Below are 15,368 nucleotides of genomic sequence, written 5' to 3'. Positions count from 1 at the left end.
ATTCTCTGCTATGACATGAAGACAGATTCTGTGCTGACATAAGGCCAGATTCTCTGTTACGGGACCTCTCTCCTCTGCCTGGGTGCCTGGGCCTAAATGTGTGACAGTGGCCTGTTCCAGTGGTGGGTGACGTGAAGCCTGATTCTCTGCTATGACATGAAGACTGATTCTGCGCTGACATAAGGCCAGATTCTCTGTTACGGGACCTCTCTCCTCTGCCTGGGTGCCTGGGCCTAAATATGTGACAGTGGCCTGTTCCAGTGGTGGGTGACGTGAAGCCTGATTCTCTGCTATGACATGAAGACTGATTCTGCGCTGACATAAGGCCAGATTCTCTGTTACGGGACCTCTCTCCTCTGCCTGGGTGCCTGGGCCTAAATATGTGACAGTGGCCTGTTCCAGTGGTGGGTGACGTGAAGCCTGATTCTCTGCTATGACATGAAGACTGATTCTGCGCTGACATAAGGCCAGATTCTCTGTTACGGGACCTCTCTCCTCTGCCTGGGTGCCTGGGCCTAAATATGTGACAGTGGCCTGTTCCAGTGGTGGGTGACGTGAAGCCTGATTCTCTGCTATGACATGAAGACTGATTCTGCGCTGACATAAGGCCAGATTCTCTGTTACGGGACCTCTCTCCTCTGCCTGGGTGCCTGGGCCTAAATGTGTGACAGTGGCCTGTTCCAGTGGTGGGTGACGTGAAGCCTGATTCTCTGCTATGACATGAAGACTGATTCTGCGCTGACATAAGGCCAGATTCTCTGTTACGGGACCTCTCTCCTCTGCCTGGGTGCCTGGGCCTAAATGTGTGACAGTGGCCTGTTCCAGTGGTGGGTGACGTGAAGCCTGATTCTCTGCTATGACATGAAGACAGATTCTGTGCTGACATAAGGCCAGATTCTCTGTTACGGGACCTCTCTCCTCTGCCTGGGTGCCTGGGCCTAAATATGTGACAGTGGCCTGTTCCAGTGGTGGGTGACGTGAAGCCTGATTCTCTGCTATGACATGAAGACAGATTCTGTGCTGACATAAGGCCAGATTATCTGTTACGGGACCTCTCTCCTCTGCCTGGGTGCCTGGGCCTAAATATGTGACAGTGGCCTGTTCCAGTGGTGGGTGACGTGAAGCCTGATTCTCTGCTATGACATGAAGACTGATTCTGCGCTGACATAAGGCCAGATTCTCTGTTACGGGACCTCTCTCCTCTGCCTGGGTGCCTGGGCCTAAATATGTGACAGTGGCCTGTTCCAGTGGTGGGTGACGTGAAGCCTGATTCTCTGCTATGACATGAAGACAGATTCTGTGCTGACATAAGGCCAGATTCTCTGTTACGGGACCTCTCTCCTCTGCCTGGGTGCCTGGGCCTAAATATGTGACAGTGGCCTGTTCCAGTGGTGGGTGACGTGAAGCCTGATTCTCTGCTATGACATGAAGACTGATTCTGCGCTGACATAAGGCCAGATTCTCTGTTACGGGACCTCTCTCCTCTGCCTGGGTGCCTGGGCCTAAATATGTGACAGTGGCCTGTTCCAGTGGTGGGTGACGTGAAGCCTGATTCTCTGCTATGACATGAAGACTGATTCTGCGCTGACATAAGGCCAGATTCTCTGTTACGGGACCTCTCTCCTCTGCCTGGGTGCCTGGGCCTAAATATGTGACAGTGGCCTGTTCCAGTGGTGGGTGACGTGAAGCCTGATTCTCTGCTATGACATGAAGACTGATTCTGCGCTGACATAAGGCCAGATTCTCTGTTACGGGACCTCTCTCCTCTGCCTGGGTGCCTGGGCCTAAATATGTGACAGTGGCCTGTTCCAGTGGTGGGTGACGTGAAGCCTGATTCTCTGCTATGACATGAAGACTGATTCTGCGCTGACATAAGGCCAGATTCTCTGTTACGGGACCTCTCTCCTCTGCCTGGGTGCCTGGGCCTAAATGTGTGACAGTGGCCTGTTCCAGTGGTGGGTGACGTGAAGCCTGATTCTCTGCTATGACATGAAGACAGATTCTGCGCTGACATAAGGCCAGATTCTCTGTTACGGGACCTCTCTCCTCTGCCTGGGTGCCTGGGCCTAAATATGTGACAGTGGCCTGTTCCAGTGGTGGGTGACGTGAAGCCTGATTCGCTGCTATGACATGAAGACAGATTCTGTGCTGACATAAGGCCAGATTCTCTGTTACGGGACCTCTCTCCTCTGCCTGGGTGCCTGGGCCTAAATATGTGACAGTGGCCTGTTCCAGTGGTGGGTGACGTGAAGCCTGATTCTCTGCTATGACATGAAGACTGATTCTGCGCTGACATAAGGCCAGATTCTCTGTTACGGGACCTCTCTCCTCTGCCTGGGTGCCTGGGCCTAAATATGTGACAGTGGCCTGTTCCAGTGGTGGGTGACGTGAAGCCTGATTCTCTGCTATGACATGAAGACAGATTCTGTGCTGACATAAGGCCAGATTCTCTGTTACGGGACCTCTCTCCTCTGCCTGGGTGCCTGGGCCTAAATATGTGACAGTGGCCTGTTCCAGTGGTGGGTGACGTGAAGCCTGATTCTCTGCTATGACATGAAGACTGATTCTGCGCTGACATAAGGCCAGATTCCCTGTTACGGGACCTCTCTCCTCTGCCTGGGTGCCTGGGCCTAAATGTGTGACAGTGGCCTGTTCCAGTGGTGGGTGACGTGAAGCCTGATTCTCTGCTATGACATGAAGACAGATTCTGTGCTGACATAAGGCCAGATTCTCTGTTACGGGACCTCTCTCCTCTGCCTGGGTGCCTGGGCCTAAATGTGTGACAGTGGCCTGTTCCAGTGGTGGGTGACGTGAAGCCTGATTCTCTGCTATGACATGAAGACAGATTCTGTGCTGACATAAGGCCAGATTCTCTGTTACGGGACCTCTCTCCTCTGCCTGGGTGCCTGGGCCTAAATGTGTGACAGTGGCCTGTTCCAGTGGTGGGTGACGTGAAGCCTGATTCTCTGCTATGACATGAAGACTGATTCTGCGCTGACATAAGGCCAGATTCTCTGTTACGGGACCTCTCTCCTCTGCCTGGGTGCCTGGGCCTAAATGTGTGACAGTGGCCTGTTCCAGTGGTGGGTGACGTGAAGCCTGATTCTCTGCTATGACATGAAGACAGATTCTGTGCTGACATAAGGCCAGATTCTCTGTTACGGGACCTCTCTCCTCTGCCTGGGTGCCTGGGCCTAAATATGTGACAGTGGCCTGTTCCAGTGGTGGGTGACGTGAAGCCTGATTCTCTGCTATGACATGAAGACTGATTCTGCGCTGACATAAGGCCAGATTCTCTGTTACGGGACCTCTCTCCTCTGCCTGGGTGCCTGGGCCTAAATGTGTGACAGTGGCCTGTTCCAGTGGTGGGTGACGTGAAGCCTGATTCTCTGCTATGACATGAAGACAGATTCTGCGCTGACATAAGGCCAGATTCTCTGTTACGGGACCTCTCTCCTCTGCCTGGGTGCCTGGGCCTAAATGTGTGACAGTGGCCTGTTCCAGTGGTGGGTGACGTGAAGCCTGATTCTCTGCTATGACATGAAGACAGATTCTGTGCTGACATAAGGCCAGATTCTCTGTTACGGGACCTCTCTCCTCTGCCTGGGTGCCTGGGCCTAAATGTGTGACAGTGGCCTGTTCCAGTGGTGGGTGACGTGAAGCCTGATTCTCTGCTATGACATGAAGACTGATTCTGCGCTGACATAAGGCCAGATTCTCTGTTACGGGACCTCTCTCCTCTGCCTGGGTGCCTGGGCCTAAATATGTGACAGTGGCCTGTTCCAGTGGTGGGTGACGTGAAGCCTGATTCTCTGCTATGACATGAAGACAGATTCTGTGCTGACATAAGGCCAGATTCTCTGTTACGGGACCTCTCTCCTCTGCCTGGGTGCCTGGGCCTAAATATGTGACAGTGGCCTGTTCCAGTGGTGGGTGACGTGAAGCCTGATTCTCTGCTATGACATGAAGACTGATTCTGCGCTGACATAAGGCCAGATTCTCTGTTACGGGACCTCTCTCCTCTGCCTGGGTGCCTGGGCCTAAATGTGTGACAGTGGCCTGTTCCAGTGGTGGGTGACGTGAAGCCTGATTCTCTGCTATGACATGAAGACAGATTCTGTGCTGACATAAGGCCAGATTCTCTGTTACGGGACCTCTCTCCTCTGCCTGGGTGCCTGGGCCTAAATGTGTGACAGTGGCCTGTTCCAGTGGTGGGTGACGTGAAGCCTGATTCTCTGCTATGACATGAAGACTGATTCTGTGCTGACATAAGGCCAGATTCTCTGTTACGGGACCTCTCTCCTCTGCCTGGGTGCCTGGGCCTAAATATGTGACAGTGGCCTGTTCCAGTGGTGGGTGACGTGAAGCCTGATTCTCTGCTATGACATGAAGACTGATTCTGCGCTGACATAAGGCCAGATTCTCTGTTACGGGACCTCTCTCCTCTGCCTGGGTGCCTGGGCCTAAATGTGTGACAGTGGCCTGTTCCAGTGGTGGGTGACGTGAAGCCTGATTCTCTGCTATGACATGAAGACTGATTCTGCGCTGACATAAGGCCAGATTCTCTGTTACGGGACCTCTCTCCTCTGCCTGGGTGCCTGGGCCTAAATGTGTGACAGTGGCCTGTTCCAGTGGTGGGTGACGTGAAGCCTGATTCTCTGCTATGACATGAAGACTGATTCTGCGCTGACATAAGGCCAGATTCTCTGTTACGGGACCTCTCTCCTCTGCCTGGGTGCCTGGGCCTAAATGTGTGACAGTGGCCTGTTCCAGTGGTGGGTGACGTGAAGCCTGATTCTCTGCTATGACATGAAGACTGATTCTGCGCTGACATAAGGCCAGATTCTCTGTTACGGGACCTCTCTCCACTGCCTGGGTGCCTGGGCCTAAATGTGTGACAGTGGCCTGTTCCAGTGGTGGGTGAAGTGAAGCCTGATTCTCTGCTATGACATGAAGACAGATTCTGTGCTGACATAAGGCCAGATTCTCTGTTACGGGACCTCTCTCCTCTGCCTGGGTGCATGGGCCTAAATATGTGACAGTGGCCTGTTCCAGTGGTGGGTGACGTGAAGCCTGATTCTCTGCTATGACATGAAGACTGATTCTGCGCTGACATAAGGCCAGATTCTCTGTTACGGGACCTCTCTCCTCTGCCTGGGTGCCTGGGCCTAAATATGTGACAGTGGCCTGTTCCAGTGGTGGGTGACGTGAAGCCTGATTCTCTGCTATGACATGAAGACAGATTCTGTGCTGACATAAGGCCAGATTCTCTGTTACGGGACCTCTCTCCTCTGCCTGGGTGCCTGGGCCTAAATATGTGACAGTGGCCTGTTCCAGTGGTGGGTGACGTGAAGCCTGATTCTCTGCTATGACATGAAGACTGATTCTGCGCTGACATAAGGCCAGATTCTCTGTTACGGGACCTCTCTCCTCTGCCTGGGTGCCTGGGCCTAAATGTGTGACAGTGGCCTGTTCCAGTGGTGGGTGACGTGAAGCCTGATTCTCTGCTATGACATGAAGACAGATTCTGTGCTGACATAAGGCCAGATTCTCTGTTACGGGACCTCTCTCCTCTGCCTGGGTGCCTGGGCCTAAATGTGTGACAGTGGCCTGTTCCAGTGGTGGGTGACGTGAAGCCTGATTCTCTGCTATGACATGAAGACAGATTCTGTGCTGACATAAGGCCAGATTCTCTGTTACGGGACCTCTCTCCTCTGCCTGGGTGCCTGGGCCTAAATATGTGACAGTGGCCTGTTCCAGTGGTGGGTGACGTGAAGCCTGATTCTCTGCTATGACATGAAGACAGATTCTGTGCTGACATAAGGCCAGATTCTCTGTTACGGGACCTCTCTCCTCTGCCTGGGTGCCTGGGCCTAAATATGTGACAGTGGCCTGTTCCAGTGGTGGGTGACGTGAAGCCTGATTCTCTGCTATGACATGAAGACTGATTCTGCGCTGACATAAGGCCAGATTCTCTGTTACGGGACCTCTCTCCTCTGCCTGGGTGCCTGGGCCTAAATATGTGACAGTGGCCTGTTCCAGTGGTGGGTGACGTGAAGCCTGATTCTCTGCTATGACATGAAGACAGATTCTGTGCTGACATAAGGCCAGATTCTCTGTTACGGGACCTCTCTCCTCTGCCTGGGTGCCTGGGCCTAAATATGTGACAGTGGCCTGTTCCAGTGGTGGGTGACGTGAAGCCTGATTCTCTGCTATGACATGAAGACTGATTCTGCGCTGACATAAGGCCAGATTCTCTGTTACGGGACCTCTCTCCTCTGCCTGGGTGCCTGGGCCTAAATGTGTGACAGTGGCCTGTTCCAGTGGTGGGTGACGTGAAGCCTGATTCTCTGCTATGACATGAAGACAGATTCTGTGCTGACATAAGGCCAGATTCTCTGTTACGGGACCTCTCTCCTCTGCCTGGGTGCCTGGGCCTAAATGTGTGACAGTGGCCTGTTCCAGTGGTGGGTGACGTGAAGCCTGATTCTCTGCTATGACATGAAGACTGATTCTGTGCTGACATAAGGCCAGATTCTCTGTTACGGGACCTCTCTCCTCTGCCTGGGTGCCTGGGCCTAAATATGTGACAGTGGCCTGTTCCAGTGGTGGGTGACGTGAAGCCTGATTCTCTGCTATGACATGAAGACTGATTCTGCGCTGACATAAGGCCAGATTCTCTGTTACGGGACCTCTCTCCTCTGCCTGGGTGCCTGGGCCTAAATATGTGACAGTGGCCTGTTCCAGTGGTGGGTGACGTGAAGCCTGATTCTCTGCTATGACATGAAGACAGATTCTGTGCTGACATAAGGCCAGATTCTCTGTTACGGGACCTCTCTCCTCTGCCTGGGTGCCTGGGCCTAAATATGTGACAGTGGCCTGTTCCAGTGGTGGGTGACGTGAAGCCTGATTCTCTGCTATGACATGAAGACAGATTCTGCGCTGACATAAGGCCAGATTCTCTGTTACGGGACCTCTCTCCTCTGCCTGGGTGCCTGGGCCTAAATGTGTGACAGTGGCCTGTTCCAGTGGTGGGTGACGTGAAGCCTGATTCTCTGCTATGACATGAAGACAGATTCTGTGCTGACATAAGGCCAGATTCTCAGTTACGGGACCTCTCTCCTCTGCCTGGGTGCCTGGGCCTAAATATGTGACAGTGGCCTGTTCCAGTGGTGGGTGACGTGAAGCCTGATTCTCTGCTATGACATGAAGACTGATTCTGCGCTGACATAAGGCCAGATTCTCTGTTACGGGACCTCTCTCCTCTGCCTGGGTGCCTGGGCCTAAATGTGTGACAGTGGCCTGTTCCAGTGGTGGGTGACGTGAAGCCTGATTCTCTGCTATGACATGAAGACTGATTCTGCGCTGACATAAGGCCAGATTCTCTGTTACGGGACCTCTCTCCTCTGCTTGGGTGCCTGGGCCTAAATGTGTGACAGTGGCCTGTTTCAGTGGTGGGTGACGTGAAGCCTGATTCTCTGCTATGACATGAAGACAGATTCTGTGCTGACATAAGGCCAGATTCTCTGTTACGGGACATCTCTCCTCTGTCTGGGTGCCGGGGCCTAAATATGTGACAGTGGCCTGTTCCAGTGCTGGGTGACATGAAGCCAGATTCTCTGCTATGGCATTAAGAGACTGATTCTCTGCTGACATGAAGCCAGATTCTTTGCTATGGCATGAAGAGACTGATTCTCTGCTGACGTGAAGCCAGATTTTCTGTTATGGGACCTCTGTCCAATTGATATTGGTTCATTTTTATTTTTTTAATTTTTATTTTAATTCATTTCCCTATCCACATTTGTTTGCAGGTGATTTACCTACATGTTGCTGCCTTTTGCAGCCCTCTAGCTCTTTCCTGGGCTGTTTTACAGCCTTTTTAGTGCCCAAAATTTCGGGTCCCCATTGACTTCAATGGGGTTCGGGACGAAGTTCGTTTCGGGTTCGGATCCCGAACCCGAACATTTCCGGGAAGTTCGGCCGAACTTCTCGAACCCGAACATCCAGGTGTTTGCTCAACTCTACATATAATACTTCTCGCGGTGATGGAACAGAAAAGGACAGAGGCAGGTTGAGTACAAGTGAGGGCACAGGGCCTGCTCCCGGACCATGCCAACAAAGGGTTGTGCCTGACAAACCCACCAACTGTTGGCTGGGTGTCTGATGTCACTTGGGATGATGTGGATGATGAAGTTAACCAATCAAGAACCGCTGGGTTGCTGGTCAAGACACCTAGATGACACTGGGAGCTCAGGCCTCTCTCTGCAACTCCTGCTGCCGTGCCCCCTTACTCTGCTGCGACCTGTTCCTGCGCCAGAAACATTCAGGCCTCTGCCACTCCTCTGTGCATGGCCTGGCACTTCTCTGTCTGACATACTTGTAGCTAAACTAAACAAATTAAACGGAAATGAAAACATCTATAAAAGCGACGAATATATTTTTCTTTTTGTAATGAAATAGGCCAATAAATTATTTCTGCGCAAATAACAGCAAATGTGAACTGCGTGTATTTTTCTAATTTTCTCTAGAAATATGACAAGAAACGCTTTTACCGCAAATAAAACCAAATGTGAACAGCGTCTATTTTTCTCGTATTGTACTATAATAGGGCGCTAAACGCTTTCACCATATATAGCTGCAGAAGTGAACAGAGTATATATTTCTCTTTTTCCACAGATATAAGCCACTAAAGGCTTTTCAACATAACACTTGAACCCCTACAACAAATTACTGGAATGACAAAGCTGTATAATGGCTATTTGGATCCCCAAATAATCTTTTCCTGCACTTGTAAGGCCTCATGCACACGACCATTGTTTTGGTTCGCAGTTTTTGCGGCTTGGATGCGGACCTATTCACTTCAATGGGGCCACAAAAGATACAAACAACACTCTGTGTGCTGTCCGCATCCGTTTCTCCGTTCCGTGGTTCGCAAAAAAAATATAACCTGTCCAATTCTTGTCAGTTTTGCAGACAAGAATAGGCAGTTATATCAATGGCTGTTAATGCCGTTCTGCAAATTGCGGAACGCACATGGACGCCATCTATGTTTTGAGGATCTGCAATTTGCGGACAGCAAAACACACAATGGTCGTGTGCATGAGGCCTAAATGGTATTTTTTCCCAATGATGTTTTCTGTATGACTCTCCCTAGCCCCTGCAACGTCTGTCCCTGCACTAAGCTGATGTGAAATGATTCCTCCCTATCCTTATCGTGCACTTATAAAGCACTTTTTTTTTCCGCATTGAGGTTTTCTTTCACTCTCCCTAGCGCCTGAAACGTCTGTCCCTGAACAAAGTACGATGGTGAATGGCAGAATCTAAGATGGCCGCCGTATTTATAGGGCTGTGACATCACCGGGCTGGCTGGCTGCTGATTGGCTGCATGCATGGCATTATGGGTCATCCCGCCTTCCCATAGTTTCTTGCCCCATGTCCTCACACGTGTAGCCACCATTTTAGCTGCCATCGTTAGGAAAAATTGTGTTTCGTTACCACGAAGTACGAGGAAATTCACATTCGTTCAGAATCAAATTTTTCCTGAAATTCGGAACAAATTCGACTTCGTCAGCTTCGATTTACTCATCTCTAGGTTCAACCTATAGTATATACAATCCAAGCAAAGAGGAAGTCAGAAGAATTATATCTGACTAACACCATCATTGCACAGTTAGGGTTCAATGATTGTCAAGAGTCCACACGGACAAAGCTATGGAACATCTACTGGTTTTACTGTTATGCCCAGGGGCGTCGTTAGGTCAAAGCATCCGGATGTTTTGTCCAGTGCCCCGAATGATATGTTATGCTGGTAGCATTTTTGGCTATTCCAGGGCCCTTTAATATTGATTCGACCTGGGCAACCCCACAGATCATCTCCACACCCCCCTTGTACTTGTTCCACTGATCCACTACTTGGGGGCTGCACGGGCATGAGTTCCGTCAGTTCGTTGCTCAATCCCGTCCTGCGGCGCTTAATCCTGCGAGACCCGGGATCACGCACCGCAGGACAGGATTGCGCACTGAAGTGACTGAACTCATGACCGCGCAGCCCTCAAGTAGCTGATCAGCGGAACAAGTACAAGGTGTGCACACATCTTCCATGACACCAGCCTGTAAGTGTAAATGTAGTTCTTCCCTCCACTAACAAGCAGCAGACAGTTATCAGGACGGAACTGTTCCTTCCCGATAATTGTACGCAGAGTTGGCGAGGGACACAAAATGCACCTTTACATTATTATTATTTTTTTACAAATTTTATTTCAGCATTAAAGGATTATTCCAATTTCCAGTTAAAGAAAGTAGTCCCCTATCCACTATTGGATTAGTGAGGGTCCTATGGGTTCCCCCCCCCCCCTCCTCAGATCACGATAATGGAGGCTCTGTATCCTGTGAAGCCCACCTGAAATGGACGGAGTGGCTGGTCAGAAATGTGCACAATTCCTCTATTCTTTTCTATCGGAGTGCCAGAGACAGCCGATTGCTGTACATAGCCATCTCCGGAACCTCCATAGAAATAAAACCTGTTATTAAAGGGTTTCTGTCATGAGAAATAACGTTCTGTAGCGATGGGCTGATGTCAGCAGTACATAACAGTGTGCTCTATAACTCCCTTTATAAAGACTTTTATAATATGCTAATGAGCCTGTAGGTGCTATGAGGACGTTGCTTCAGCACCTAGGCGCCATCCCGTTTAGTATTTGGTGCAGGCACAGTGAGTGAAGGACGCGCTCCTGCTGCTGGCTTCACTCACTGCGCCTGCGCCGGCTTCACTCACTTAGCAGGCGCCATCCCGTTTAGTATTTGGCGCAGGTGCAGAGAGTGAAGGACGCGCTCCTGGACGGCGCAGGAACGGGATTTACTGAACGAAGAGAACTCGCCAGTCAATCAACTGGACCTGGGCGTGCCAAAGGGTGAGTAGACCGAGCCGCTAGGTGCTGAAGCAACGCCCTCATAGCACCAACCGGCTCATTAGCATATTTTGAAAGTGTTTATTTGAAGAGAGCGGCGGCAGCAGGGAGTTATAAAGCAGACTGTTATGTACTGCTGACATCAGCACATCGCTGCAGAACGTTATTTCTCATGACAGAAACCCTTTAAGTACGTTGGCTTGTATGTTAATTCTTATTATGCAAATTTCCACTCAGTGGTCTTGAGCCCCGGATGTTTTCAGACCCCAGCAACGCCCCTGGTTATGCCTCTGGTCCTTCTGAATGAGACAGTTCTGTCAACACAAGGAAAATCTTTCCACCAAGAACAAAGCTGGTCACAGACGGGATCATTTCACCAAAGTGTTTATTACTGATATTTATCACTTTTTAAATCTGGTTTATAAGAGGCTACATGTAACTACCTGATACGTTTGTGACTCATCAACTTCTTTATTTACAGAGAAACCTGGAAAATGTCCCCTAGATCTATTAGAAAACTGTCCTCCTAAAATTTCTCCTCCTGAGTGCGAATTGGACGATGACTGTCCTGGAAAACAGAAGTGCTGCAGGATTCAGTGCACCAGAAAATGCTTAAAACCCATCGAGGGTAAGTTCATTAGAAACCAAACTCAACAAGTAGATGGAGCTCATTATTAGACAGGATTTGTCACCTGGTGAAGGAATCTGACAGCTGTATGGTTACATGACCAGCTCCACCTGATCTGCCAAAATCTGCTTCCCCACAAACACATCTCAGAGGTAAATTCAGCTTCACTGGTGGCAGGCAGCCCAGCAATTATCAGGACTGTAACTGCATCACATGACTGTGAGGACTAACGCAAGGAGCACATTAATGTTCCAAAGTGTGGACCTGTGAGCACTTCATGTGTCATCATATGAGAGCTCCACAAGGTTCTGTGTGCTCCTCTAGAAGTAATGTTTCTACTGCCATTACATACATTTCCATTAGGTACATAGATATTATACAGTACCTGTACTGATCCTGAGTTACATCCTGTATTATACCCCAGAGCTGCACTCACTATTCTGCTGGTGCAGTCACTGTGTACATATATTACTTATCCTGTACTGATCCTGAGTTACATCCTGTATTATACCCCAGAGCTGCACTCACTATTCTTCTGGTGCAGTCACTGTGTACATACATTAAATACTTATCCTGTACTGTTCCTGAGTTACATCCAGTATTATACTCCAGAGCTGCACTCACTATTCTGCTGGTGCAGTCACTGTGTACATACATTACTTATCCTGTACTTATCCTGTAATGATTATGAGTTACATCCTGTATTATACCCCAGAGCTGCACTCACTATTCTGCTGGTGCAGTCACTGTGTACATACATTACTTATCCTGTACTGATGCTGAGTTACATCCTGTATTATACTCCAGAGCTGCACTCACTATTCTGCTGGTGCAGTCACTGTGTACATACATTACATTACTTATCCTGTACTGATCCTGAGTTACATCCTGTATTATACCCCAGAGCTGCACTCACTATTCTGCTGGTGCAGTCACTGTGTACATACATTACATTACTTATCCTGTACTGATCCTGAGTTACATCCTGTATTATACCCCAGAGCTGCACTCACTATTCTGCTGGTGCAGTTACTGTGTACATACATTAAATTATTTATCCTGTACTGAACCTGAGTTACATCCTGTATTATACTCCAGAGCTGCACTCACTATTCTGCCATTTTCTGGATATCTCTCTCATTGATGCCGCTCTTCCAGTCACTCAGGATATGTAGTGTCGATACTTTGTGTCTAATGTTTCTATAGTTACATCTGGAAATCTAACTCAATGACCATTTTTTCTCCAGAGAAGCCCGGCACATGCCCACCACCACTGACCGATTGCCCATCCGAGATGCCACCTGGAATATGTGAAGTGGACAGTGATTGTCCAGGAAAACAGAAATGCTGCGTCATAAATTGTAGCTCAGACTGCATCAAAGTGTAATAAGTGATGTGCGGCCGGCTGGATGCATCTCCGTCCCTCACAGCGGAGGACACATCGCTGATCAGCCTCAGTAATTCTCTCTTCTCGCGGCTTTTCCTTCTCTAGTTGCAGATAAACCTGGAGGTGACAGCGGTGAAGACACTCAGGGCCGGATCCGCTGCCCCAGGTGCTTAGTCTGAATACACCCCCATTAAAGGCAGATTTCTCCTCCTTCTCAGCGATCATAGTGACATTTATCAATGTAATAAAGCAGAAGATGAAAAATGAGACTGAGATGTATCATTGACCGTCCATTGTGATGCATTACATTATTACTGGTGGCCGAGAAATGTAATTCCTGCTGATTGACCCTGACATCAGACCCTGCAGTCTAGAGCAGGGCGAGGTCCTGGTGGTCAGAGGTGAGGACTGCGCTCAACCAGACTCGTTATGACCCTTTTCAGGTCTGTTTCGGATGAGTCCACTATAACGGCACGTAACATCATTTTAGTGCACGTGTCAGCGGGAAAAAGAGGAAGAAGAAGGGTTCTCACATGACCCTGACAGGAAGTGGGGGGGGGCTTGCCCTGATTGGACCCCGGGCTGACAGACAGCATGGATGAGCCAATCAGTGCTGCCGCAGACAGGGAGGGGCCCGAACAGAGCGAGCAGAACGTCCTTCTGTGCTGGGCTGTGGATGAGGGCGGTTGGGACTTGCAGGGTCTGCCAGGAAAACTATTTTAGGGACATTCAAAAGACACAATCAGGATTGTATTCTAGTGTCAGGGACAGAGAAGGGAATGCCGGAATTAGACAGAGGAAGGATTGTATTCTAGTGTCAGGGACATAGGCGTGCGCAGCCTATTGCATTAGGGTGTGCACCCTAAAGCACAAACACAGACGCAACGCACGCACCTGTGTATGTATGTATATATATATATTATATACACATACACACACATATATATACACAAATACACTCTGTATACATACAGACCTGCACTATCAATATAATGAAGGGAGAAGAAATCATTTTTAAACTTACCGTATTTTTCGCACTATAAGACGCTCTATTCGCCCTATAAGGTTTTAGAGAGGGACAATAAGAAAAAAAAAATTCATTACACCTCAGGTCAGACCACCAATCAGACCCCCAATGTCAATAAGACCTCAGATCAGACCCCAATGTGAATGACCCCCAATCAGACCTCAGATAAGAGCCCCAGTGCCTCATATCAATCCCCCGTGCCCCATATAAAATTAAAAAAAAAACACTTTCCTGCTCCGGACGCTGCCGCTCCTCACCGCTCGCGCTCGGTAATCCTCTTGTACAGTATGCTGTCTGGGCACGCACAGTGTGAGGTCACAGCCCGGCCTCACACTGTGCGCAGCCTTCACAGTGGAGCGCATGAGGACCAGGAAGAGGTGAGTATAGCGCTTCCTGGCCCTCTGGTACTAATAACTTGATTAGTATTCGCCCCATAAGACGCAGGGGCATTTTCCTCCCACTTTTGGGGGGAAAAATGCATCTTATGGGGCGAAAAAGTGCAGCACGGGGGTGACAGAACCAGTGTTTCCTCTAAGCCTTGGCAGCTGCTGAGCGGGATCGGCTCAGAGCTGGGCACAGCGCCATCAAAGGTGGGCGATAGGAAAACCTAAGATAATTGTCACATCAAAGAGCATACAAACCACTGCGCCATCCCGTACAATACAGTATAATCCCTGCACCATCCCGTACAATACAGTATAATCCCTGCACCATCCCGTACAATACAGTATAATCCCTGCACCATCCCGTACAATACAGTATAATCCCTGCACCATCCCGTACAATATACAGTATAACCCCTGCACCATCCCGTACAATATACAGTATAATCCCTGCACCATCCCGTACAATACAGTATAATCCCTGCACCATCCCGTACAATATACAGTATAACCCCTGCACCATCCCGTACAATATACAGTATAATCCCTGCACCATCCTGTACAATATACAGTATAACCCCTGCACCATCCCGTACAATATACAGTATAATCCCTGCACCATCCTGTACAATACAGTATAATCCCTGCACCATCCTGTACAATACAGTATAATCCCTGCACCATCCTGTACAATACAGTATAATCCCTGCACCATCCCGTACAATACAGTATAATCCCTGCACCATCCCGTACAATACAGTATAATCCCTGCACCATCCCGTACAATATACAGTATAACCCCTGCACCATCCCGTACAATATACAGTATAATCCCTGCACCATCCTGTACAATATACAGTATAACCCCTGCACCATCCCGTACAATATACAGTATAATCCCTGCACCATCCCGTACAATACAGTATAATCCCTGCACCATCCCGTACAATACAGTATAATCCCTGCACCATCCCGTACAATATACAGTATAACCCCTGCACCATCCCGTACAATATACAGCAGGGGTGCACAACCT

At 49.3% G+C, this 15,368-nt stretch overlaps 1 protein-coding gene across 1 annotated transcript in view; it reads left to right on the top strand.

The window, feature by feature from the left end:
• LOC120997026 (WAP four-disulfide core domain protein 5-like) overlaps positions 1-13,191 on the top strand; it is a 27,809-nt gene extending 14,618 nt beyond the window's left edge. The window contains exons 2-3 of the mRNA XM_040426939.1: positions 11,389-11,535; positions 12,783-13,191. Coding sequence (XP_040282873.1) covers positions 11,389-11,535; positions 12,783-12,922 — 287 coding nt within the window. The 3' untranslated portion in view covers positions 12,923-13,191. The remainder of the gene's footprint in view (positions 1-11,388; positions 11,536-12,782) is intronic.
• The last annotated feature ends 2,177 nt before the right edge of the window (positions 13,192-15,368 follow it).

This window comes from Bufo bufo, chromosome 4 (genome assembly GCF_905171765.1).
Source record: "Bufo bufo chromosome 4, aBufBuf1.1, whole genome shotgun sequence".
Lineage (NCBI taxonomy): Eukaryota > Metazoa > Chordata > Amphibia > Anura > Bufonidae > Bufo > Bufo bufo.
The sequence above is the reverse complement of the archived record's forward strand: the minus strand, read 5'-3'. Positions and strand labels throughout refer to the sequence as shown.